Source organism: Ctenopharyngodon idella, chromosome 13 (assembly GCF_019924925.1).
Source record: "Ctenopharyngodon idella isolate HZGC_01 chromosome 13, HZGC01, whole genome shotgun sequence".
Lineage (NCBI taxonomy): Eukaryota > Metazoa > Chordata > Actinopteri > Cypriniformes > Xenocyprididae > Ctenopharyngodon > Ctenopharyngodon idella.
In genome coordinates this window covers 31,035,010-31,061,761 of record NC_067232.1, presented here as the reverse complement: position 1 = coordinate 31,061,761, position 26,752 = coordinate 31,035,010, and the positions used below count along the sequence as shown (strand labels likewise).

The window sequence follows — 26,752 nt, the reverse complement described above, 5'->3', positions numbered from 1 at the left end:
TTTCAGCAGCCATTACTCCAGTCTTCAGTGTCACATTTGTCACATTAAGTAGAGACACCCTGAAAGGGGTTTGAGATTTTAATCATCAATATCTAATCTGATGAAAAATATTTATTTGCAATCTGCAACAATATTGTGAACTTTTATAAAAATACGAACAGTAATAACACAATAGCAAAACAGACGTGTTTAACTTTTACATGCATCGCTATGCAAAAAACTGCATGAAAGATCCATGACTGACCAATAAACATGATACTTGTTTTCTCTCCAGTACAGTAGGTAGTGTAAATTTAATGAAATAAAATATGCAGTGTGGAAATGAGGATGACAGGATGATTGACATGCCAGTTTATGGTGACAATGTACATAATTATGCGATAGCACAATGTAGTTCATCCCAAAACTTGAGTACTCTGAACTTCTGCTACACACTCAAAAGTATCCACATTTTCACCTCAAAAAGAGCACTTTTATGGAATTTGAATGTAGCATAGATCTCTGAGTGTGTTTCCATAGTTACCCATTAAGTTCACCTGTTTCTTGTTTAATCCCTCGTTTACTCTGTGTATATATAGGCTTGTGTGAGTCTTCCTTTGCCCATTATTGTCTTTGTTTTGCCAAAGCTGTTTTAGTGCTGTTTTCCCACTGTTGTACTTTCATCATCTCCTCGTCTTGGATTATGTTCTTGTTTTTGTTTAAGAAATTGCTGCATAAAGATCCATGCCTAAACTACTCCTTACCTGCAGTGTTACACATGTGATCCTTCAGAATAGATATTTAATGTTGAAAACAGTTGTGCTGCTTCATATTTTTGTGGAAACCATGATGACTCTACCATTCAAAAAATTAGATTTTACAGAAAAAAAGAAAGAAAAAATAAATGAATACAGCCAAATGTGGGATCTACTTAAGTTTATAACCTTAGGAACTACTTAGAAAAGTCTACATCCATTCAACCTTCAGATCCCTTTTAAAACTGCCCAAGTATTCATAGTACAGATGGTTTGCTGTATATCCTTCAGGCTTGAAACTTATTTTCAAACCTAAATGTTTGAACTACATAAGGATTAAAACACTCAAGGCTGTGTGTTACATTGATTTTACCATGAGCAAGGACATTTAAAACACCCCTTACCCATCACTTTCCATCAACCTATTTTTAAGCAAATTTTGGGATATTGCCCAAAAAAAAAAAAAAAAAAAAAAAAAAACTGTCAGCAAAATTATTTGGTTTAATTCCCTCCCTCATAACAATGTTTAGTGTGTTTCATCTGTATGCTCTGATGCAGAAAAAAAGAGCCACAGTTTCTTCCCAGATTGCAGCAACTTCCATTTTTATTGCTGATAATTTGCACTAATTTCCAAAGAAGATACGTTTTGTTTCTTTGAACACATGGCATGGAAACATTGCTTTATTCGCAAATGTTTAATGTGATATTCCAGTTTTGAGGATAAGTTAAATTTGTAACTTTGGATAAAAAACATTGCTACTGTAACACATTCTTATAGCTTATAACTTTCATAAAGCTCACCTCCTATTGGTCACCATCTTGACTTTTAAAAGAGCCAAAACATCCGGATAGATTGGGTGAACTATCTTAAAGGGATAGTTCACCCAAAAATGAATATTATCCCATGATTTACTCGTCAGGTCAGAGATTACTCTTTTGGTGTAAGTTGATTTGTGTAGGCCGTCTGCCGGAAGCTATAGATATTTTGGTTTATAAAACCAAATTATTTAAATATGGATTTTTTTCTTACAAAATCCCATCACTTCGCTTCAGAAGGCATTTATTAACCTCCTGGAGTCGTATGGATTACTTCTATGATGGATGGATGTGCTTTTTTGGACTTCAAAATCAGGAGCATCATTCACTGCCATTATGAAGCTTGGAAGAGCCAGGATATTTAGGGCCCGAGCACCGATGGTGTGAGGACCCTATTGTAATTGCTATTACATGTTTGATAATAGTCCTGAAGACATTTACATGGCAATATTCAGTTATAGTCAAAGTGCCACCTGCTGGCAGCAGGAATTGTGGTGCATCAAAATGACAAAACTTCTCCTCTATTTATCCGCTTAAATGAATATCGCCCACTGTTCACTGTTTTCCTAAGGCCACCAGGTGGCGGTGAGCCCGGGTGTGAGGGCCCTTTCATCTCTGCTTGCAGCTTTAATTTTTTAATATAACTCAAAATGTGTTCATCTTAAAAAAGATAGTCATATACACCTCATGTGATAATTTTCATTTTTGGGTGAACTATCCCTTTAAGTGTTAAGACATGACTTCCTGTTTCACAGGACACACAGGCCAAATTCCTATAGTCATCCATTAAAATTTGGACAATTGCAGCTGCTAGTTGGGTCTTAGGGTCAGAAAGACTCCAAAACTATGATCAGACCTCACCTATATAGCCACAACCTGTTTGGGAAGGTTGCAGTAAAAAGCCTTTGGTGACATCAAACAGCATCTCATGCACCTAACGCCATGAGTTGTGCTGCAGGTTTGTTGTCTGTCTTTTTAAATTCTAACGCCAGGCATTACTGGACCTTTCAGTGGGACTGGGTTAAATGGTCAGATGAGAACAAAATAAAGCTTTTTGGAAAAACACCAGATGTGGGTTTGGCGTACATAGCCATGTATAAAAGTACAGCATGTGAAGTATGTAAAGTGGCGTATGGTGCTGGATCGTTAATGCTGTGGGCCTCATTTTATTCCAAAGACCCTGGAAAACTTGTTAGGACACACGGTATCATAAACTCCATAAGTACCAGCAGATATTAAATCAACACCTGACTGACCCTGTCAGGAAGCTTAAACTTGGCGGCGGTCGGATCTTCCAGCATGACAGTGATCCGAAGCACATCTCAAAATAACAGCAGAAGAGTTCACTGACCACAGAATGAAGGTTTTGCCATGGACATAGCAGTCCCTGACCCAAACCCCATAAAAAATCTGTGGGATGAGCTGAAGAAAAAAGTCCACAAGCATGGACCTCTGAATCTGAAGGATCTGGAGAGATTGTGTATGAAGGGATGGTCTCAGATCTCTTGCTATATGTTCATCGACCATTTTATGAATTATAGGAGAAGATAGAGCTGTTATCTTGGCAAATGAAGGTTGTACAAAGTATTAAATTAAGGGTTGCCAATAATTGTGGAATACATATATAAGATAAAAATTTTTTATTATTATTATTTCAACTATCTGACTTTAATCAATTTTGTGAATATTTTGAATGAAAGACTAAGAGGAGAAATTGCAAAAACAAAATTTTCACAGTCCGTTTTGCTCATATTTACCAAGATGCCAATATTTTGTGGAGCCCACTGTAGGCTACTGAGTCTTTGAATGAAATTAATTTTAGAGTGGCAATAATTTACAATCTTATTTCCATGCAATAAGATATCAATTTCATGAGGTTTATCAGTGGGTACACCAATGGATGTATTGACATGACGTGTAGTAAAGTACTGGCTGTGTGTGTGCCATTGCCAGACTGTAGTCGAAAAGTTTTGTTTTTTCGTGTGCCCTAAAACAGCAGGCCCTGCAATTTTTCATTGTCAAACAGAGGGCTGTGGAAGCGTGTCATTGTGATCATAGACAGAGCTGCTGATCTGGAAACAAAAGCAGAACTCAAAAGATCATTCAACACGGCAAAGCCCTCGACAATGATGGTGCTTTTGCTGGCCTTATGCACACAGGACTGCACTGGAAGAATCCATTGGGACACCATGTGAAACACCAGTGTTTTAGCTATTTGGCCCCGTGGCCCGAACGGGCAGAGTTTAGTCTAGCATGAGACAGCGGAGGGTGAGCACCCTAGTTTTCACACACTAAAGGTACTGAGGGGTAAAGCACTTAGTTGAAGATTGTCGAGGTGGAACCATCACGCACACGGTATGTTGAAGACCAGCATCCTGCGTGAGGTGCGCAAGGAGAAGTACGAGCGCTCCGATGTCGTCGAGGAGCCCAGCAGCCCAGAGACAGAGTCGGCTCCGGCCGGCGGGCCCTCTACAGCGACTGTCCCGGGCTGGGAGAGCCTGCAGGAGCTGAACAGCCGTTTTGCGCGTTACATCAACCGGGCACGCGTGCTGGAGCAGCGCAATGCTGTGTTCCGCAAGCAGCTGGAGACCCTTCAGCGCATGGAGGAGGTGGCCGGACTGGAGGAGGCCTTCAGCGAGCAGATCGGCGTCAACAGGCAGCGCATCCGAGAACTGCTGTCTGACCGGGCCAAGCTGGAGAGAGAGCTGAAAGATGCCGAACGCATGCTGGATGAGTACAACAACAGGTCAGAAAATGTGACAGATGAAGAGCGTATAAGGTTGTGGTTAACTGTTAAAGACTTTTTGATGACTGATAACCAGAAGGGTAGTGGGAATAATGCAAAAATGTGCCAATTAATAGATTTAAGACAAGAAAATTATTAAATCTGTTCATTGACTACTACATTGGTACACTCTAAAAAATGCTGGGTTAAAAACAATCCAAGTTGGATTGAAAATGGTAAAAAAAAACCAAGCGGTCGGGTTTTAGAGTGTAGTATCTGAAACCAAGACAAGGGAGAGTTAAGGCCCGTTCACCCCAAGAATGATAACTATAAAGATAACTATACTAGCGGCCATATAATCCGATGATATTCTTCTGTTTATTATAAGCATGTGCTGCAGTTTTATCGTCTGTCTCTTTAAATGCTCAAGCTCTTTAAAGCAGGATGGATTCTAATCAATGTTTTTAGCGTTCATCAACTGGGAAAAAATGTCATTGTGAAAGTGATTCCAAAGATATCGTTTGTCTGTGTCGTTATCGTTATAGTTGTGGTGGGGACTCTGCTGATTTTTAGAACCATGTCTTTATCATTATTGTTAAAGTTATTGTCCTTGGTGTGAACGGGCCTTTGGCATGGTTATTGACCAATGCCAATAATATCAAAATGACCAAATATCAAGATAAAGGGATATAAAGAATCAAAATCTACAGTCGACTTTATGAAACTGATAAAAAAAAGGATGCCAGAATACACTCTATGAGAAATATATTGTCAATTGACTTACTCATGTGGTAACATCTACATAAACTGATCTATTCAAGCCATTAATATTATTATTAACAATACAAAATATTAAACTGATTGTTTTTTAGCAAGTATGACAGTCAAACAGACCTTTGACTAAACAGCATAAACTCCACATTGCAGTGTATTCTGGTCAGGAACAAACTCCTTAAACAGAAAGAGACTGTCTGACTGACACGTACATTCAAAGACGTTTTAAGGACCGTTTAGGGGCTGGTTTACCTGAAATAGATTATATAATATTAACAGAGAAGAGAAGAAACACTATTTAAGAAAAAATAACACAGCAAAATACAGATTAATTACCAGACATAACCTCAGAAAACAAAATATAACATAAAGTTATGATTTTCAGATTGTTAGTTTACATGCTACTAAGTGCCTTAAAACTCAGATTTGATTCCGCTAACCTAACTTTGGAAAACCGTGGGTCCCACTTTATATCAAGTGCCTTAAAATACTAATAAGTGCATCATTTGATACAATGCACTTATTGTGTACATGCATGTTTTTGCATTGTACACAAGTATACTTACATTTAAAAATACATTTAATATCTGTAATTACACTGTAAGTCCACCTTAACCCATCCTTTAACCTATGCATACCAGCAAACCTGTCCTAACCTTACCTGTATCCACCTCAAGTGTTTTACAATATAAAATCAACACAATAAGCACATTGTACATAACATTTTTTTATGTAAGTACATAGTACTTAAAGACACCTAATATAATTTGTGACCAAATTTTGTAATTAATTTTTCCTCAAAGATGCTCAGTGATTCAATAAGAAAACTTTGTTTCCAGAGTGGCAATAATTAACTTTTTAGTAATAAAAATAAATGAGAATCAGTCATGTTTGCATGCTTCATAACACCCAAGAAACCTCTGAACTATGGACAATAGAAATGACATCAGACTCCACTGATGAAAGCAGAACAGAGCAGATCAATAACACTCCCTGGTTAGAAAGAGCCTTGAAATAAAACCGTGAACATACATGATTGCTGTGATGGACTGTACTTGAAATACTCTCTGTTGTCCACAGATACAGAAATGAGTGTGCATACCAAGAGCAGATGCGGCACACGCTGGAACAGCTCAATAAGGTACAAATATACTGTGCCATTCTCTGACCTGCAATTTCTCAGGCGATTATAAAGCAATAATCTCCAGTGATATAACCACAGGAGAGGGCTGTTCACAGGCACAAGGTGAAGTGCTTCAAACCCCCTTAGCAGCAGTAAAATCAATGAAACACAGACTCAAGTGACTTGTAATTTTTTTATACATGCAATACTGTAAGCTACTCAGGATGCTTTGCAACAAGCCTAAGGTCAGAAACATGATCTATACCAGTTCTTGCAAATCCAAAGGCTTTTAGTTGTCTAAACTTGAATTTGTGCATTGTTACAGTTTGTTTTGTAGCACATTGCATTCTCGGCAATAACAAATGGGGTCTTTTAGCAGACATTAATTTAAAACAGAGTGTTACTGACAGACTGGGAAAGATCAAACTGCAACAATGTCAAATATAGGAAAAAGAAGGTTTTTGAACATGGTAACACTTTATTTTACAGTGTCATTGTTACATATGTTACATGTAGTTACTAATAACAGTAAACTTTGCATAATTACATGCAACCAACCCTAAACCAAACCAAACCCTAATCTTACCCCTATAGTAAGTGCATGTAGTTACTTAATATTCCTCAGTAGTTAAGTGTATAATTACAGTGTAACAAAGACACATTAAAATAAAGTGTATCCTAGGAATCTTAAAGAGGAACATGCTAGAAACCATTTCATTGAAAATCAGGGAGAGAGATGTCTTGCTGAACCAGATGTTTCCACCACCACTGTTCTCTGCACAACGTTTTCCAGAGAAAGTTTCAATTATGAGTCCATTTGCTCTTGTGTTTGCAGGAAGCCGACACAGTGCTATTGAGGAATCTTGAGTATCAAATCCAACTGCAGTTCCTTCAAGACGACGTCAATTCTACCAAAGAGAGGCACAAAAAGGTAGGAGGCAACTATAACCCTTATTTCTACTTCTGTCTTTTCAAGTAGCTTCTTGAAAGTTCTTCTGCAAAAAATGTCAGTTGCCAGCAGAAGTGTACAGAGAATGACACACCATGGTACAGTAAATGCACCTACTAATAGCATTTGAAACAAATGATGTTTTAAAGCGCACACCAGTGGATGTTTCCAGCACATCAAACTGAAATGACAACAATTATTCCTTTACAAAAGATCACACCATCTCTCACGCACAATTTGTCTTGCACAATAGTGAGTCAACATGAAATCAAAAATGACCTTTTTTTCTGCATGTTTTTCTACTTCAAAATGTCACGTTTAATTCAATTTGTTACTTGGTTTTTCTTTGTAATTGTAATTTGTAATTTGCAATTTCTGAGTGAAAACTGTTTACACCAGATTTCTTTCAGTGCACTAGATGAAACCAAGTATTACATTTTTGTTCTCATTGAATATCTTGTTTCACAGAAATGCAATGTATTATTAATGCTGTTGAAAGGGTTTTCTTTTTTTGTGCTGAGCTTACATTTGTTCTCTCAGAGAGCAGAATTTGGCACTGGACCATCTTTTAAATGTGATGTCAGCAGTGTTTTTCAGAGCCGTACAGTGACAGTCCATTGTGTGGCTGTGCATTGTTTAATCAGCAGTGCTGTACATCACATTCAGCATCTGAATGCCAGAATATTCTCATCAACATGTAGATTATTTCAGAAACTTTGACAGAGCAGCCAGAAGCACACATAAACATGACACAGCAGCCAAAATGCTGCTTTTAGCAGTGATTGAAGTCTCAATGGTATTATTGTTTAATATACTGTAAATGTATAATTCTGTAATAATCTTAATGCTTGTCAATAAGCTTAATGCTGTCCAGTGACCCCAAATAGTATTTGTACGCTTAAGACAGATTAAAAGTATGAATATCAGTAATATTCTCCATCTGACATTTATTTGAAAGACTCCATGAAATAGCTTGACGAGTGCAGTTTTCTTTCTTGTGTTGGCATATTTCCTATTGAAACAGGAAGTTGGGTTTGGGTTTATAAGTAAGTATTACTGTTTTATAAACATATTTATAAAGAATTATTAAGACCTATACTATATTATAAGAACAGTTATAGTTACATTTATATTATTTTTATAATTACTTATAAGTCATGCATTTTCCTTTTCAATGCATGTTCATAATTCATTATACACTGATTTATAAGTATTAATTAGTCAGTCATATGGTTCCATGAATGTATTTATAAAGATGCAGCTGGCATTGCCCTAATGTTATATTATAGTTACAATGACTTTTTATTCAGATTTATTTCTGTCAAATTAGTGAATATATTGTTATTAATAGCCATGTTGTGTTCTTATAAATACTTTTTGTGAGTAATAATAGTTACTAATCTCTATAAATGCATCATTGTTGGCTTTAAGTAAAGTGAAAACATAAATCAAATGTTAAGAAATCACGAATATGTGCTTATTTTACATTTTAAGTTGCTTACTTGTAAATGTAACTAATGAACAACAATTCCTGTAATAAAAAAAGAAAAAGAAATCATTAATACAAACAGTTAATACAAAGTAACTTTTTTTAATGTTACATACTTGCAAAACATTGCAACAATATTTAAGTATAAAATATTTAACAATATTTAAAGTATAATTCCAAACTGCTATAAGCAATACCATGTGAATGGCTGAGGAGATATAGATTTTAACAAATCAAAATTACAATTCATCACCTCTAATGCAAACTTTAGCCATTAAAGACATGATAACTAGTTGATACAGCAAACAACTATTTTATATTTGATCATTTATAAATCAGTGTATAATGGATTATGAGCATGCACATTGAAAAAGCAAATGCATGGCTTATAATTATAAAAAATAATGTAAATGTATCTATAACTGTTCTTATAATGCAGTATAGATCTTAATGAGTCTTTATAAATATATTTGTAGGATAGTAATACTTACTTATAAATAAGTATAAATATGACTATAAATCATTATAAGCATGGTCTTCATAGAAAGTGTTACCAAAATGTTTTTTACTACATTATATAGATGTTAGCCTCAAAGCTAATAGACTGAAAGCCACAAAAAGCTACCAGATAAGATGACACAAGTGCACCATTCAACTACAACAAAGAAGTTTTAAATGACAAAACAGTAGATATACTGCTATACAAAATGTAGACATACAGTAAAGACATTATTCACAAATCTGATTTACATGCTGTTGGACTGACACTCGGCACTGTCATTTTAAAGTTGATGAATTTGGATCTGTTTGTTGTCAGTAGTTATTTTACATCCAAAGTTGTGAATTTAACTAATGCCTAAAATTAGAATTCCATCCCATGTGTTCAAGAGAAAACCATCACTTCCTGGGAAATTGGCACAAAATATTAATAATGAAAATGTAAGTTGCTGCAATCAGGCTCTTTTTTCCTTCATCATAAATGAGTTGGTCTCAGAGCGTCAGATGAAACACAATAAACTGTCATGTTCTCTTGCGTTCGGATGCTGGTGTTTGAGAACACAACCGTGTGAGACGCTTCTGGAGGGAATTAAACCAAATCATTCTGATGACAGACTTTGACATTTTAGAACCACCAAACCAACATTTGAGATGCTGTGATGTGATTGGTCCACTGGTGTGCAAACACATCCTCTGCTGAGGCAAAGTTTTTTGTTGTGCATCGAGGGATTTATTTGATAAATGTGTTTCCATCATAGTTTCTGCGTGTCTCTTCTTTTTGGATAAAACATGTATCTGACTCAATTGGGTGCATACATAAGTCTAAGCGCCTGTAAGTTGCGTTTCCATCCAGCGTTTTTATGCAAAAGTTTGCACATGACGTCATGTGGTGGCAAGGGATGCAGATAGGATTGCAGGAAGTGATTTTCTTCATAGGGAAGCACTATGAAATGCCTATGTTTTGCGTCGTTTATTGTCGCTCTAATCGATCAAGCCGAGAAACCACAAGGAGCTTTTATCATGTACCAAAAGTTGTTAATCAAGGGGAAAAATGCAAGAAATTGACTGAAAAAACGCAGGAAAAAGTGGCTTGTAATCCTGCGTCTGCGGTCGGGAGGAGCCGATAATGCTTGTGTGTGCAGTGACCACTTTGTCAAAAGTTAATACAACCTGCATATGAAACCACTAACAAAAAAGTAGTATTCCTCCATAGCTTTGTATGCTTACATTTATTTTCTGGAGTAGGATGATGTCTGTGTCCAGCTGCATAAAGCACCTTAAGTGTAATTTTCCTTAGTATAACATATGTTTTGGAAAACTTCACCTTAAAATTTCTGTCATTAATTACTCATCCTCATGTCGTTCCACACCCGTAAGACCTTCGTTAGGTTCAGCGCTTCCAGGTTCTTCTTTTCCCTGTCATTCTCCTACACTGTTTACATTGTACACACAGTGCAGTGCTTCTGTGTTTATGTCCGAATGCCGGCTCAGTATTGGCTAAAGCTGATCACGTGATCAGTACAACGCATGAGTGTGATGATGACGCAGGAGCCGGCCAATAATGAGTCGGCGTTCTGACGTAGAACCTGGAAGTGCTGGACGTAAACAACATATGAGAATGACACAGAAGAGAAGATATTGTTGAATATAGTGCGCACAAAAAGTATTCTCGTCTCTTCATAACATTAAGGTTAAACCACTGCAGTCACATGACTGTTTTAACGATGTCTTTAGTACCTTTCTGGACCTTAAAAGTGTTGATTATATTGCTGTCTATGGGCGAGTCATATACCTCTCAGATTTCATCAATAATATCTTAATTTGTGTTCTGAAGATGAACGAATGCCTTACGGGTGTGGAACGACATGAGGGTGAGTAATTAATGACAGAAATTTCATTTTTGGGTGAACTAACCCTTTAAGTGTTTCACGGAGTGAGCAGATTCAGTCTTCAGTCTTCATGATCGGCCACTTCATATGATAAACATTTTAATTTAAGCATTTATTCACATAAACATTGATCACATTACATATGTACCATACGTACAAATAACGTGTCCATGGCAACAATCGAATTTTATTACAGCAAAACCTGGGTCGCTGTTGTGAAACACTTAGCGGTTTAAGGGATTATATCAAATATATAAATGCAACACCCTTAAGCCATTCCCATAGGTAAGGGGAAATCACGCCTTAAGTCTCATACTTAAGGGAACAACTTGAGGTGCTTTATGCAACCGGGCACTGGAGAAGTTGCTTACAGCCTTGATTACAGGCAAATATTCCAATTCAGTAGAAAAATCGCTCCTCTTTATAACGTAAGGATCACGTCCAACATATGTTGTGATTTTCTGTTTATACCTCTCTTGTAATTGTGTCTAAACCAGTACATTAAGAACTCCATCTTTCCTTCATCTTGTTCATTCTGCTTTTCACTTCCTGCCCTCCACCTGAATTTTGCACGTCATCAGAATCATGTGATTGCAAACAAGCTATATCCCAAAATTTGCATAAAAATAGGTGGATATGGAAACATAGCTAGTGTTGTCAGTATTTGTCAGTTGCCAATGTATAGTAATTATATAAGCATCAGCAAGATGCCAAATGATTTTCTCATATGCAGGGCTTGACATGAACTTTTTTTGCTCACCAGCCACTGTGGCTAGTGGTTTTCCAAAGTTACTAGCCTTTTGACATCAATACCATGGGGAGAAACTGCCATATAGATATTTTTATTATCTCATAATTTGGCAGCAGGTATATTAGCTAATTCACTGATCCATTATTCTGTTACACATGCGTTAAAACATAACTGACTGGGTTTACGTGAATACTCGCTAAGACCCGCATTTTGACATTATTTTGTGTGTATTTGACTGTTTAAGTGCAATAAGCAGCGAAAAAGAACTCAGTTTAATACTGAGAGGAGGCTTAATGCTCGGTCACTTTGGATGTGAGCGCAAAATCTGCGGGAATGAGTAAAATTCTGCACAATATGCACAATCTCATGCTGAAATTCAAGCCCTGTAACTCCAACAATATTCATCCGGAGCAAATGAAACGAGTGAGTGAGGGGAGGAGGGTTTGTGTGTCGACTTGCTGTCGGAGAGATGAGAGAGAGAAAGAGCAGCTGGTATCGTGTAACTATTCTACGGAAAATGAGTATTGGAAGCGTTTCAGATGTTTCAGTATCGATATGTTTCGAAAAATTGATATTTTTGACAACATTGCTCTTAGTTTATTATTTCAAATGCCTTTTAAAAATGTATTTTTAGGCTATATATAAATTAAAATTTAACCCGCCAAAGTGGCTAGTAGTGACTGCGTTACACACCACTGCTGAAATACACTCGTATTTGGCAGGTTGACAGGTGTTAATGTCAAGCCCTGCTCATATGACAACTGAGAGTACAGTAGATGTCATTGTGGAAAGTGAGGATGGGAAACCAGAAGCTGTTCGTTCTCCTGCTCATGTCTGTCAAGACATCTCATGAGGCGCATGAGAGAACATAAATGACAGATGCTTTTTGCGCAGTCATGCATACTGTGTCTAAAGCCACTGACTCGTTTAATCATTCACTGTTTGCTACACATGAATATCATATGAGGAAAGAGTGAGTAAAATGTGCAAGTGTGTTTGGATGCAGTTTCAGACAATATTGCAAACTTTGTTTGCCATCACATATGCGTCACATCAACTACTTGTGATCTGAATGTTCAAATTAAGATGCATTGCAAAATATTCGGTTTTAATCCAAATCTCAATTGTACGGAGCCCCAGACATGACATGCAGGAAAAAAATAGTAGGCATCTGCATGATTTATAAATCGAGGGAATGAAATAGTAAATCGTGTGCATGTTTTAGTAAATCGAGAGAACGCTTTAGTAAGTCGTGCACACAATTTGGTAAATTGAGGGAACAAATTAGTAAATTGCCATTTAATTTTTTTACTTGCATGTTATGTGCGGGGCTCCGTACAATTGGACTAGGTTTGCACCAGACTGTCTTCCAAAAACAAACAAACAAAAAAACTACCCTATAGGTCATTTTTTCAAGCACCTTATTACGACCTATATTTACGTTTTAAAGTCATGCGCCCTCTTTCCATTTAGCAAAACTCATTTTTTTATTACCGACTACACCTACCCCAACACTAAACCTACCCTTAGTGATTTATTGAGCATATACACTATGAGCATATGCATTCCCTGGGATCGAAATATGACGCAGATAAAAAGGGTACAATGCATTAAAATGAAAGTGTCCTGTTGTCGATAGGGGCGCAACTTTAGCAAACGCTCCTATGGGTCGTATTTCATAGAAGTGACAAACAACCTACAGTATATGGGCGTATTGGTTGGAGGACATGTTGCAACTTGCACACATTGAATATTATATGGTTTTTCCAACACAACTTCATGGTAATTCGTAACTAATTTAATTTTTTGGAGAACTGGTGGCTAATTCAAATGAATTCATATGAACCCTTTCTGCCAAAATTAATAATTAAATTGTACATAGAAATATTATTATAAATAATAGTGATGCTAATAATAAATAAAATGTAACATAAATGTACACATTCACAAATAAACATGTCCATATAAAAAAATAATCTCTATTATATTTGTGGTCTGTACATATAATATTATGACTATTTAAAATCAAGCATGACACAGGTGATCCTGGTTAAACCAAAGCGTCTTTCCAAACCTTTTAGTTATATTTATTAATGTAAGGAGGAGAGTCTTTATCTTCTCAAAATATGTAATCATGGGTTTCCAAGCTCTAAAAAAATAAATAAATTAATTAATTAATCCATTCATTAAAATCACCATGAAATCAAAATTCACTTTTTTGCAGTATTGCAGTAATTATTATAAATCATTATACATCATTATTGTTTTAAATTCATGTTCCTCGTAATCTTCCCCTCCCTCTTGCAGCATCTCTTCTCTTCTCTGATGATGAGGGCGGGGCAACCTGTCACTCACACTAGATCCACCAATAGCAAACCACAACCATCTAATCAATTCCCCACAGACAAAATCAAGCCCCGCCCTACATTTGTTCTTGTTCCAGAAGCATTTCACTCGATATACGTCACAATAGGGAAGAAAAGACTAGCGCAGCTTCCATTTCAAGTCAACTTTAAACATTTAATTTTAATTGAGTAATGTAGCATAGTGGTTCTCAACTGGTTTTGAGACCCTATCATTGGGACAGAAGCACTTAACTAGATGCTTTGATAGTTTGTTTTTCAATCACATGTAATTTATATCTATATATCATTTTCTTCATATTGTTCAAGGGAAACAATACCAGGTGTTAAAGGATGTGCATCCTCTAACACCTGGTATCTCCTCCTGTAATGAAATTGACCTTTCAACAGTCTCTCTCACTCATGATGTCCACCTACATTGATCCCTGTCCATGTGTTTGTTTTCCTCCACAGAACCTTGCTGAAATCCAGACGTATCTAAACATCCTGCATCAGATCAACCAGACTATTCCCCTCATGGCGAACGCGTCCGTCTCAGAGGTAGGGTGACCTTGTGGCTCACAGCGCCTCAGGCCCGTTCTGACTCTCTGCGTGTCACATGGAATAAGAATTGTGCGGCAGCGGTGCCAGTGAAATTAGCGTGGCGCTCTGAATGTGCCCTGAGTGATCAGGCTCCCTGAGCGATGACACCCTTTATCTTCCTTTATCGCCGTTCTTCTGCGCTCGAGAGCAGCAGGGCTTCTCACTGTCTTCCTCACAGACATGAGACGCACACGTTTACTGCAGTCTGTCTGTTGTGTTCATTGTAGAACCCATTTTTTGCTTTTTGGTTTGTTTTTTAATTGTATTTGTTCATATTAGTTTTAGAAAAGAAAAGGGCAAACTTTTAAGGAGTCTCTATTAGTGGTCAAGTTACTCTCAGATTGTCTCAAAGCAGCTTCACATTAATAAACAAGAAAATAACAGTGTTGATGTTGCAGAATTCATCAATTATGAAAAATTTCAATTTCAGCTGTAAAGCAGCTGAGCAGAACACAGCAGTGTTGTTATTCAGCTCAAATCAGTAATGTTGATTCAGTTCAGATCAATAAGTGTCGATGCTGCAAAGTAAATCAATTATGAAAGAAACTTATTGTCTTCTGTAGAACTGCTTATAGCTGAATTACTGTCATTATCCAGATCATTTTAGTTCAAATTTGTTCTCATCTGATACTGTCATTGCAGATTAATCGATAATATTACTGAATATTAATTGTCTATAAATGATCTGAATATTAGTGGCCGATACAATAATTAGGGAGTGAAATGACCAGTGCAACACCAGTATGTGATTTATGCTGCTTACACAATTTAATTGCAGCAGTTGAGATGTAAACATATATGCTGAATTTAAATTAACTTTTTTTGTTATAAAATATTTACTTAATAATTGAAAACTCAAACTGTTAGATTTTTTAAACCACCTCAAGGGGGAAAAATTGGTCAGATAAATTTGTACCTGTGATTTTTCTTTGTTCTTTCTTTTTTTTTTTTTTTTTTTTTTGGTCCTGCAGAAAAAAAGAATAGGTTACACTTTATTTCAGTTGTTCACTTTAGATATTCTACTACCTATAAGTAACTTGACAACATTTCAACCAGCAGTCATTGGAGTATGATGTAGTAGACTGGTTGGGGTTTGGGTTAGTAGAATAAGTTGACATGTAGTTGCAAAGTAAAATGTCTAAAGTGGAATAAATAGTTACTGAAGAATAGATAAATGATAAATATCGCGATATAATTTTCCTCGATAACAATAACAAGAGATTGATAAATATTTTCGATATAATGTTTACATGGCAAAAGCGAAACGGACCATTTTCTTCTCAGCTCAAAGTTCAAACGGCAGCGCAAGCTTACTAGAACAGATGTGTTTACATCCGTGTCGCAATGGCTAAAAGCTGTCTACATTGGACGCGACAAAGCACCCGTTGCAAGGCATTTGTCCTTTGTGTCATTACATCATAAATAGAACGAGGCATCTGTTTACTGTCGAAGATTTGTTGCTCGCGCCGCATCCAGTGTAGACAGCGTCACTGATTATAATGGACTCTATTAACTTCTGTCATGTCGCATCGCACCGCTCGCGTTCAGTGTAGACACGGTGTTACTCTATGATCGGTCTCAGTGACTGTCATGCAACCACTAAACAGCGCTGTGAGATCCAATGAGAAGCGCTTGAATTCAGCAAAAAACACAAATGTCTCGTTGATTTAAACTAGTTCAAAGCCAGATGAAACAGGAGAAACACTGCGCAACGATACAGTCAGAAGGCTTTTCAATCTACAAATCACCATCATTTACTATGGATTTACTCTAGTAACACTAACTGCACCATGGTATTGTGGCAGAAATGTGAGATATTCATATTGAATATTATTGATATATTTATATTGAGTGATGATTATCGATATCGACTGATATGAAAAATGTTCTTGTGATAATTTTTTTGGCCATATTGCCCAGCCCTAAATCACACCGTCTTGTATTCTCTCGTGAGTATAACTGTTTGTACAGTATTAGTACACACTAAATGATGACATGTTCTGAGCCAAATGTGAATGGTGCATGCCTTTGCAAAGCACACTGCTAAAGTGGGTTGCTATGTCCTGATATGGTTGCTAAGCTGTTTTAAGTTTGTGTGTATGTGTTGTTGTGTGGCTGATATGGTGTTGTTGACGGTTGTTTACTGGCCCGAGTCAAAAGGTCCCTCTTTCATTGAAAGCCTGTGGAATAGTTTTGGTTGTTTTATAGTCTGACAGGTCAAAGTCTGATTGCTTAGAAAAGAAATAGCACAAAAAAGCCCAAATATTTTGAAGTATCATGTCTGTTGCTGGGTATGTTATGAGCTAAAATTGAGCCTAATACTTAGTTTTAGGTGTTTGTTCAAATGAATAACACTTAATAATAGCAATAATAGCAATGCTTGCCTTAGCAAACATAAAATACAAGCATTTAAGCTAATATCTTGTTCATTGTGGTAATGGGTGCTGCGACTGGGTGACAAACTATTAAAACCAATTTCCCTTTCATGTCCTTGACATCTCCTTGTTTTTTAAAGGACAAACACAACCATGAAAACCTGTAATAGCTTTATTAGGAAAATTAAATCTGGATTCTGCAGGTTTATTGCTTATGATTTGTAAGTAGGAGTTATAAAAAGTGGAGTCTGAGTTGTCAGTTTAGGCAGTTTTAAGAGATTAAATGTAATAACAATTGCACTTTCATTAGTTGGTGGTACAGCAATGAATAATATATATATATATATATATATATATATATATATATATATATATATATATATATAAGATATCATTCCCTTAAAATTGTCTTAAATGTCTTATTACTTGTCAGTTAGTGATTTACCTTTTTCTTTTTAGTGAATACTTTAATAATTGAATCCTCCATGTGGTAATCATTCTTCTCTTAATAAAGACTCGTGGGCATGTTTGACCTTCAGCGTCTCAGCCCTTTTAGAAAAGTCAGTGTCGGGATTTGAAGGTGTACAGTGACATGAGTCAAAGAGAAACATGTTCGACCTATATGTGATCAGATTACAAGCGTACTTTGATCATAACTACACTAAAAAGGGTGTCACCTGCTGCTTTTCTGCAGGATCAGGAGCGGCTGATCGCTCAAAGGCGGGTGCCGGCCCTGCGGAGCCAGCTGGAGGAGTACAAGAGCGCCATCTGTCAGCTGCAGGCTCAGAAGCAGCGACTGCAGACCGAGGTAGGAGAGAGATGGATTCAGAGACACAGCAATAACCATAACACCATCAGAGAATGCTCTAAGCATTAAGTGAACTTCAACAAAGATACAATGCTTCAGTTGTTGGGCGGTGATACAGTAGGCAATATAATCAAATTAATGATGGACAGAATTTTAAACCCTTTAATTAATTTTCTATTCAAACATGTAGGAGACTTCACCCAAAAACGAAAAAAAAAGAAAAGGCATCAGTTACTCACTGTCATGTCATTCCAAACCCATAAGACTTTCGCAACACAAATGAAGTAATTTTAAATTAATCTGAGAGATTTCTGAGTCTACGCAACTACCACTTTGACACATCAAAAAGTTCATAAAGAGATCGTAAAACTAATCCATATATGAATTAAGCCGATACCGATAACGATACAGATAGTTTGGGGATTCTGCCTTTTATACCTTCTTTTAAATGAATGATAATTTCATTATAATTAATAATTAATCTTTATATTTTTAATTATTATGTTTTGAAAGAAATGCAAATAAAACCTTTATTCTCTCCATTTCATCAACTTGTATCAGTTATAAACAAACACATTACTCAAATTAATAATTAACACACATTAACTACATTCTGAAGATTAAATTAACATTTCTTACCTTTCTGAATTTTATTAATTCATATAATTACTATTAATATTGAACATCAAACTGGTTTCTTAGCATTTTCTTTACACAAAGCACAAATGCAGTGCATTTTCCTGCCCTCTTTAGATTGACATGATATATCGGCCCTGACTATCAGCTGTTTTTAAACTATCGGCCAATAATCGGTATCAATTATTGGTCAATATATTGGTGCATCCCTAATATATATATATATATAGAATAAAGAATATATATATATATATAAAGAAATTTATCATTTTATTCAGCAAGAATACATTAAATTGATCAAAAGTGACAGTATAAACATAATGTTACAAAAGTTGTCAAATAAATACTATTCATCAAAGAATCCTGAAAAAAGAATCCTGAAAAAAAAAAAAAAAAAAAAAAAAAAAACATTTCCACAAAAATTTGAAACAGCATAACTGTTTTCAACATTGATAATAATCATAAATGTTTCTTGAGCAGCAAATCATCATATTAGAATGATTTCTGAAGGATCATGTGACACTGAAGACTGGAGTAATGATGCTGAAAATTCAGCTTTGATCACAGGAATAAATTACACTTTACTATATATTCACACAGAAAACAGTTCATTTAAATTGTAAAAATATTGCACAATATTGCTGTTTTTACTGTATTTTGACAAAATAAATGCAGCCTTGGTGAGCAGAAGAGACTTCTTTCAAAACAATAAACAAATCGGTAACACTTTATTTTAGGGTCTTTTAACTAGTTGCTTACTAGCATGCATGTTACTGTAATATTGGCTGTTTATTAGTAATTACTAAGCAGATATTAATGTCTTATTCTGCATGACCATATTCTACATTCTTAATCCTACCGAATATCTAAACTTAACAACTGACTTACTAACTATTAATAAGCAGTAAATTAGGAATTTATTGAGGGAAAATTCGTAGTTAACAGTGAATCTTACAAACCAGAAATCTTACAAACCTAAACTTTTGAACAGTAGTTTGTATATAAGGTACATTAGTCACTATCAAGTCTGCATCCCATCCCTATAGAGGCATACTTTATCTTTCTTCTACATGTCTTACTCTCACTAAACATTTGTAAACTAGACTGTGTAACATCACACGTCCCTTTCATGAGTTATCAGGGTCCTATGTGTTTTTCTAGACCTCTGCGTTGGAACAAACCATCAAGACCACACAAGAGAGCTACGACGACGAGATCCAGCTGTACAACGAACAAATCGAGACTCTCAGGAAGGAGATCGAAGAGGCTGAGAGATCACTGGAGAAATACACCAATAAGTGTCGACAGCTGGCCATATACCAGAGCTCTCTGGAGAACGAACTCGAGCGGTACACGAGGATCATCGAGAATGAGGACAACAGGTTAGTCTTACACTCATATGAGGCTCATGAAAACATCCTGAAATGACAGTCATGCTCCACACAGTTTTATATTTGACACCTGTACATATAAAATCTGTGATTTATGTGTAATTCTGTCACATTATCTTATTATGACGATTAAGCACCAGTGTTTCTTATTACTGTACTGGCCAAAAAAAGTCATCTTCATAGTATTAGTTGCACAAATGCATGAAGACTTAATTATTTAAAGCAAAAAAAAAAAAAAGGATTCTTATTTGTGTCAGGGCAGGCTAGCTGCCACATAGTGGCAGTATAACTACATCGTCATTTTACCCTATAATCTCAGCAAGATGTTTTTTCTTCTTAACCTGTAATTAAAGCCTATTATAGATATTTTAGCTAAATGTATTCAAGCATCATTCATTAACACACTCTGTGTTTGATAAGCTTTGTATATTTTCAGATGTTTTAGAATCTTTTAATATGGCTGCTTAATTGTATTTCTCCCTCTCACTGGCACAGATTGAATTCAGCGATAATTGGGACACCTATTACTCTCCTCACAACCAATTATAAATGCACCCACAGTCCTAGCATGAACAGGAAAGGAAAAGGTGAGAGTCTGGTGGTGGGGGTGGGACAGTTACGTAACATGACTGCATCATTGTGATAGTCTTTACAGGCAACAAATTAACAGCCAGCAGCTGCTGGCCTGAATGAAGATTTACGCCCACTCAGCTGTCAATCAAGCCCACTCTGTCTCACTCAGTCTCTCTCAGGCTAGCTGAATCTAGAAGCATAATAAAATTGCCTTTAAGATCTTTGCATTGGCCCTGTTAACAATGATAAATGACAATGACCTTTATGTCTGCGCTCATGGTACCGTAGCGAGTAACTGCTGTTTGTTAAGAGCCACAACACGTAAGAAGAAAGAAAATGGTTTATGTCACACTTTGCCCATGTGTTTGAATGTATAATGTTTTTGTTTCCGGGTAAATCTTACTATGCAGTACATTTGTCGGTATCAATTTTTATATTTGTATAAAATATTACCATTTTCATATTTAAAATTCACAGTTTTAAATAAAAAATAAATAAATGAAAAGACACCACACAGTCTCTAAAAAAATAAATTCCACTTTATATTAAGTGGCCTTAACTACTATGTACTTACATTTAAATTAATCATTTGATACAATGCACTTATTGTGTACATACATGTTTTTACATTGTACTTATATTTTAAAAACACCTGCATGTAATTACATCTGTAATTACATTTATAATTACACTATTGACCCATCCCTTACACCTTACCCCTACCCTTAAACCTACCCATACCACCAAAGCTTTCCCTAACCTTACCCATATCCCACCTCAATAGCAGCACAAGTGTTTTGCAATTCAAAATGAACCCAATAAGTACATTGTACTTATTTTTTGATGTAAGTACATAGTAGTTAAGGCCACTTAATATAAAGTGTGACCGTAATGTGTTTTCCATGTGTTTCTCTAATGTTTCTAATGATTGTTATGATTAGAAATGATTATCTCTAATGATTATTTTGGTAATAATCAATTGTAGGCTCGCCCTAAGTCCTCAATATCGCTTTCCATCCAGTTAGTTCCCTTTAACTAGTCTTGTGTAGCCAGAACTTTGCCTACTGACGTAAGGTTTGGGCTCTATAGCTGCTGATATTGGCCAAGGACCGCCCACTGTAAAGTATGGAAGCTTGTTTCCACCACTGAATAAAAAATAAAAAGGTAATTGCAACTTTTTATCTCACAATTCTGACCTTTCCTCTCACAATTGCGAGTTTACATCTTGCAATTCTGACGTTTTTTTCTCAGAATTGTGTGATGTAAACTCACAATTGCAAGTTATAAAGTCAGAATTTCGTGACATAAAGTCACAATTGCATGTTATAAAGTCAGAATTGTGAGATATGAACTCGCAATTGCAGGTTATAAAGTCAGAATTGTGTGATTATAAAGTTGCAATTGTGTGTTATAAAGCCAGAATTGCAAGATATAAACTCACAATTCTGACTTGATATCTCGCAACTGCGAGTTTATATCACGCAATTCTGAGAAACAAAGTCAGAATTGCGAGACGTAAACTCACAATTGTGAGAAAAAAAGTCTGAATTGTGAGATAAAAAGTCGCATATATATATATTTATTATTCTGTGGCAGAAACAAGCTTCCATAGCAAAGTAACCATTCGTAGTTTTGCTATAACAGACTCTTAGTACTTTCATGTTTACCTATGCCGCAGATATCCCTTCTCAGTGAGGTACTTGACCCGATTTTCCATTGTAGATGTGAGACGATGCGCAAATAATAAAATAAAATCACCTGGAAATCCAAAATGTCAGCCATGAAAATAGTACTTTTATGTATCCCATAGGTAAATGTGTTAACACATCTCTTTTAAATTAAACTAGGTGCCTTCAACAAAATGCTTGAATGTCTTTTAAAGCCGTGCACTTCACAAACCTATTTAAATTCAGCATTTAGTTGCTCATCTAAAGTGTTCATTGCTGCAGTCCCGGAACTTGTAAACATGTCTTTTTGTTTCCTGGTGGACCGTTAAATATCGTTGCACACTAGGTTTACAGAAAACCTGTAGAAGTCGGCCAATCAGACTTAGAGTTTTGCTTTCGCAAAAGTGTTTTCAGTTTAAGCCCAAAGTAGACTTTAGTTCTGACGTTTCATCCTTGTTCATTGTCTGCACTATTTCTCTCCAGAAGTTATCACAGATAAAATGTCTTTGTACTTGTTTAAACTAGAGTTTCAGGTATCGCTCAATCCCCTCACACAAGCGCTCATCAATGTGGCCATCTATTGTTGTTATGTCGTTGTTGTTGTTACTCATTGGTTTCTTTTTCGACTGAGGAAACAATGGGCCTGGGCAGTGTTTTCACCTTGTGGACAAACTAATTATTGTAACATTAAGGTGCACATGTGAGCTGAGTGTACAGAGCACGAGCGGTTAGAAAAATCTAACTGCGTGTGGTTAGATGTGTTCTAACTTGTTAAGTGGGAGTCTCTTCAAATAGATGCTCCACCATAAGACCTGAAAGAGAAAACTGGCAGTAGAAGAAGACAGTATACATTAATGCCTGCTATAACACCCCCATGAGGCAGTGTTGAGAATACAATCGAGAAAGAGCTATCAATCTGTCAATCCTTTCCGTGTCCGGGCTGGGTGAGGTTTCCCATGTTGAGTCAAATTAAGCTGCAGGCTCCACTCTTGGTGGTGTCCTTCCATCAATTCCTTTAAGTTTCAGCTTTGCAACCATACTCCCCCCGGAACCCAATTGTATTCATACCATTGCAAAAATATGAGTTGTAGCTACAATTGTTTGAGAGTATGTTTCATGCCTCAGATTGGCCAGAGCATATTTCCAAAAGACTGATATGCACCTTGATTGAAATACTTTAGTAATTGTTTAAGTTTCAGAGTTCACACAGTATTTGCATAACAAGACTGACCCTCAGATTACACCAACATTTCTTCAAAATCACATCTGTTATTTGCTTTTGTTAGATATCACCCAAGCCATCCAAGACATCACCAACGTAAAGCCTCGTCAGAAGCACTTGGCTAAGAAAGTGTTTAAAAAGAAAGAGATCACTTCCAAAGGAGCTAGTGGACTTGAGGAGAAGGCAGCAGAGGAATTTGAGGAGGAAGAGAAAGAACAAGTGATTGAGGAGCAGGGGGCGAGAAGAGAGGAGCATGATCCTCGTGAGGATGTGCCTGATGGTGCACAGATCAGCAAGGCCTTCGACACACTCTGCAATATGATACGTGATCGCATGAGACGGGTGAGGAGACCCGAGCCGATCGCTGACTTCTTCACCAAGGGACGCTACGTACTAGTGACAGGTGACTCTAGCTACCTGGACCCCTGCTTCTGTTCGACCACCCCTTCTGCCAGTCACGTCTATGTTACAATCCAAGATGACATGATGCCTTACGATCCTTACTGGAAAGGTACACCTTCACCTCCCCCTACCCCCCTATCTGGACCAACACCCCTAACCCCTTCCACACCTTCGGAACCAGAGAAGGGAAAAGACGATGAAGACAGGGAGAAGGGTGGAAATGGTGCGAAGGAAAAGTCCAAAAATGGAGAGCCTCATCCAAAGGTGAAAGAACCAGAACCAAGCCCCAGTCCACCACCAGGCCCTCATGACAACAAAGGCCCCAGTCCTCCTCCAGGCCCCAGGCAGCCCTCACCCCAACGTGGCGGCAGGAACAAGTCCCCAGAGGATCCCAAAAGTTTCCGAGGCCCTCCACCCATGCCATCGCACAGTTCCATCCCCCCTGACTCCATGAGTTATGAGAAGGTCGAAGTAGTGGAGTCAGTGGAGAAGCTCTCGCCTGACAAAAAAGTGAAAGGCTATGAAGAGACAACCACAGTGGTGGAGACCATGATCGAGAAGACTAGTAGAAAGAAACATGCTGATAGATCTTCTTGAGCGATGCCCGCCAATGAAACATTCCGAAAGTTCTATCCATTCTTGCCTCGGACCTGCTCCGGTTTTGCCTCCTGCCTGCCATTGACGAGATTCCTAGTGCTGCTGTTAACTTCCTGCACCATTGCCTTTGGCCTTTACTGTCTGAAAACTTGGGAAGCCAAAAATGAATTGCCCCATCTCCCCCCTCACACAAAAGATGATTAAGAACCGTGACATGGAGAACCTTACTTGGCCGTTCCAATTGGATTCACAGGCTCTGTTCCAAAACCTTGTGAGCTGCCTTTGCAGCAGCAACTGGTATTGAACTTCATAAATGGTTGACTTGAAATGCTCTACCTAGGCAGCTACCTGTGCACAGGTGAATCTGTGCTTTAAAAAAAAAAGATTTCAAAAGAGTTTGGTGTTACCATGTTGCAAAGCTAACAACACAATGCTCACAAAACCGAACCATAAAAATTTATGGCTTACAAATACTAGGTTAAATAGTACATTTTTAGTTTTATATTTTAGATTTTGCATTTCCTCTTGCTTCATTCACCATCTTGGATGGATATTTTTTACTCTGGGATTGCCTTCTCTGCAAAAGATACTTGCAATGCTGCAATTTTTTGAAGTCCTGGTATCATAAAAGGCAGCGAGCGAAAAGCTGCCTACCTTTTGGAACAGCAATTGCATCTGGTCTTAAAATGCTGCCTAGGCAGGTAGTATCCTAAGTTCTGGAACACAGTCATACATCTACCCCATTAACATGTACACTATCACCCTCTTTTGCTCTTACCCTGAAGTCAAACTACAGCAAATGTTTAGAGTTTTATTTGCTATTATTTTGTTCAATTAAGGATGCCAGCATTGCCCACCACAGTCTTGATGTGTAATAACTGCACCACAAATAAACATCGAAACCACAAATCTCACCTTGTGTTGTCTGTTAGTTGAGTCATTACATGGCACTGTCACTGTTCTTAGAATCAATGCAATGTTGTAGAAACCATTGGATTTTAAGGTGCAGTTTTACACTGAAACAAATAAAATGATTTTCACTCACTCAAGATTACTTAGTCATATGAGTGTTCTAGGAAAAGTTGTTTTATTCTACATAAGGTCACTGCCATGTTGAGATCATGGCATTCTACTCACTCTCGGCACCTCAGTTTAACCCCCTACTTTATTCTGTAGAATAAATCAATTATGGGTGACGAATAAGTTTGTGAAAACAGTATTTCTTCACTGCTATTTATAACTTTGTATGATGCTGCATCCACACCACCAAGACCACTATCATATTAATTTTAAATGAATGAGAGCCGACAAAAATGACAATGCAGCTTAAACATATAAAAATTTTGATTACACTTTATTTCGATGGTCCATTTTAGAGATTCTACTAACTATAAGTAACTTTGCAACTACATGTCAACTAACTTTCATTATGGTATTAGTAGACTGTCTGCTTTATATCTGCTAACACTTAATTGTAATGTTCACCCAACAGACATCGAAATATAGTGTTACCAAAATGTTTAGTCAGAAACACTGGAGTATCTGTATACTATTAACAACAGACCTTAACAGGGTTCAGTTAGTTCAAAATCAGCAGTCTATCTCTTTCACTCCTCTGTGTGAGGTTGCTCCTCTGCGTGAGCCAGTTGCAAAATGAAACTCATCCATTTTTCATTAAACTGACCTTGCGGGATACAGACGTGACCTCTGCATAATCTACTATCCAAGGTCCAGAGAGCAAGAGAGAGAAAATACTGAAGTATCACATTCAGAATTCAAAGGAGGCCTCTGACTTGGGCACAATGCACTTTTTTTGCCAGAGATGATCATACCAGTTTACAAAATGGCTAGTTTTAAATTCAGATAAGCCAGGTACAATGCCTATAAACACACCTGTGACTACAAATGTACATTAAAGGGTTAGTTCAACCAAAAATGAAAATTCTGTCATTAATTACTCTCCCTCATGTCGTTCCACACCCGTAAGACCTTAGTTCATCTTCGGAAAACACAAATTAAGATATTTTTGATGAAATCCATGGGTTTCTGAACCACACATAGGCAGCAACGTCATTGTACCTTTTAAGGTCCAGAAAGGCATTAAAGACACCGGTAAAATAGTCCATGTGACTTCAGTGGTTCAACCATGTCAACCACCAAGGAGACTGACAGGGGAGAGAAGAAATTGTTGAATAAAGCTGTTATTTTTGTTTTGTTTTTGCACACAAAAAGTATTCTCGTCGCTTCATAACATTAAGGTTGAACCACTGTAGTCACGTGGACTATTTTAACGATGTCTTTACTGTGGAATGACATGAGGGTGAGTAATTAATGACAGAAATTTCATTTTTGGGAGAACTAACACTTTAACATAGCAACTTGCTTCAC

At 36.9% G+C, this 26,752-nt stretch overlaps 1 protein-coding gene across 1 annotated transcript; it reads left to right on the top strand.

The window, feature by feature from the left end:
- Positions 1–3,856: 3,856 nt before the first annotated feature.
- On the top strand, positions 3,857–25,273 carry LOC127525199 (filensin). Its single transcript, XM_051917575.1, has 8 exons — positions 3,857–4,296; positions 6,130–6,190; positions 7,008–7,103; positions 14,565–14,651; positions 17,763–17,876; positions 19,674–19,894; positions 20,399–20,490; positions 23,430–25,273. The coding sequence occupies exons 1-8, from the start codon at positions 3,908–3,910 to the stop codon at positions 24,362–24,364; spliced, it is 1,995 nt and encodes a 664-aa protein (XP_051773535.1). The 5' UTR covers positions 3,857–3,907; the 3' UTR covers positions 24,365–25,273.
- Positions 25,274–26,752: the final 1,479 nt, after the last annotated feature.

Excerpts from the sequence above, each read along its gene's own strand:
- LOC127525199 (XM_051917575.1), top strand. The coding sequence starts at position 3,908 with ATGTTGAAGACCAGCATCCTGCGTGAGGTGCGCAAGGAGAAGTACGAG. Across the intron at positions 17,877-19,673 it reads AGCAGCGACTGCAGACCGAG|ACCTCTGCGTTGGAACAAAC; the intron begins GTAGGAGAGAGA and ends GTGTTTTTCTAG. Across the intron at positions 20,491-23,429 it reads CATGAACAGGAAAGGAAAAG|ATATCACCCAAGCCATCCAA; the intron begins GTGAGAGTCTGG and ends TGCTTTTGTTAG.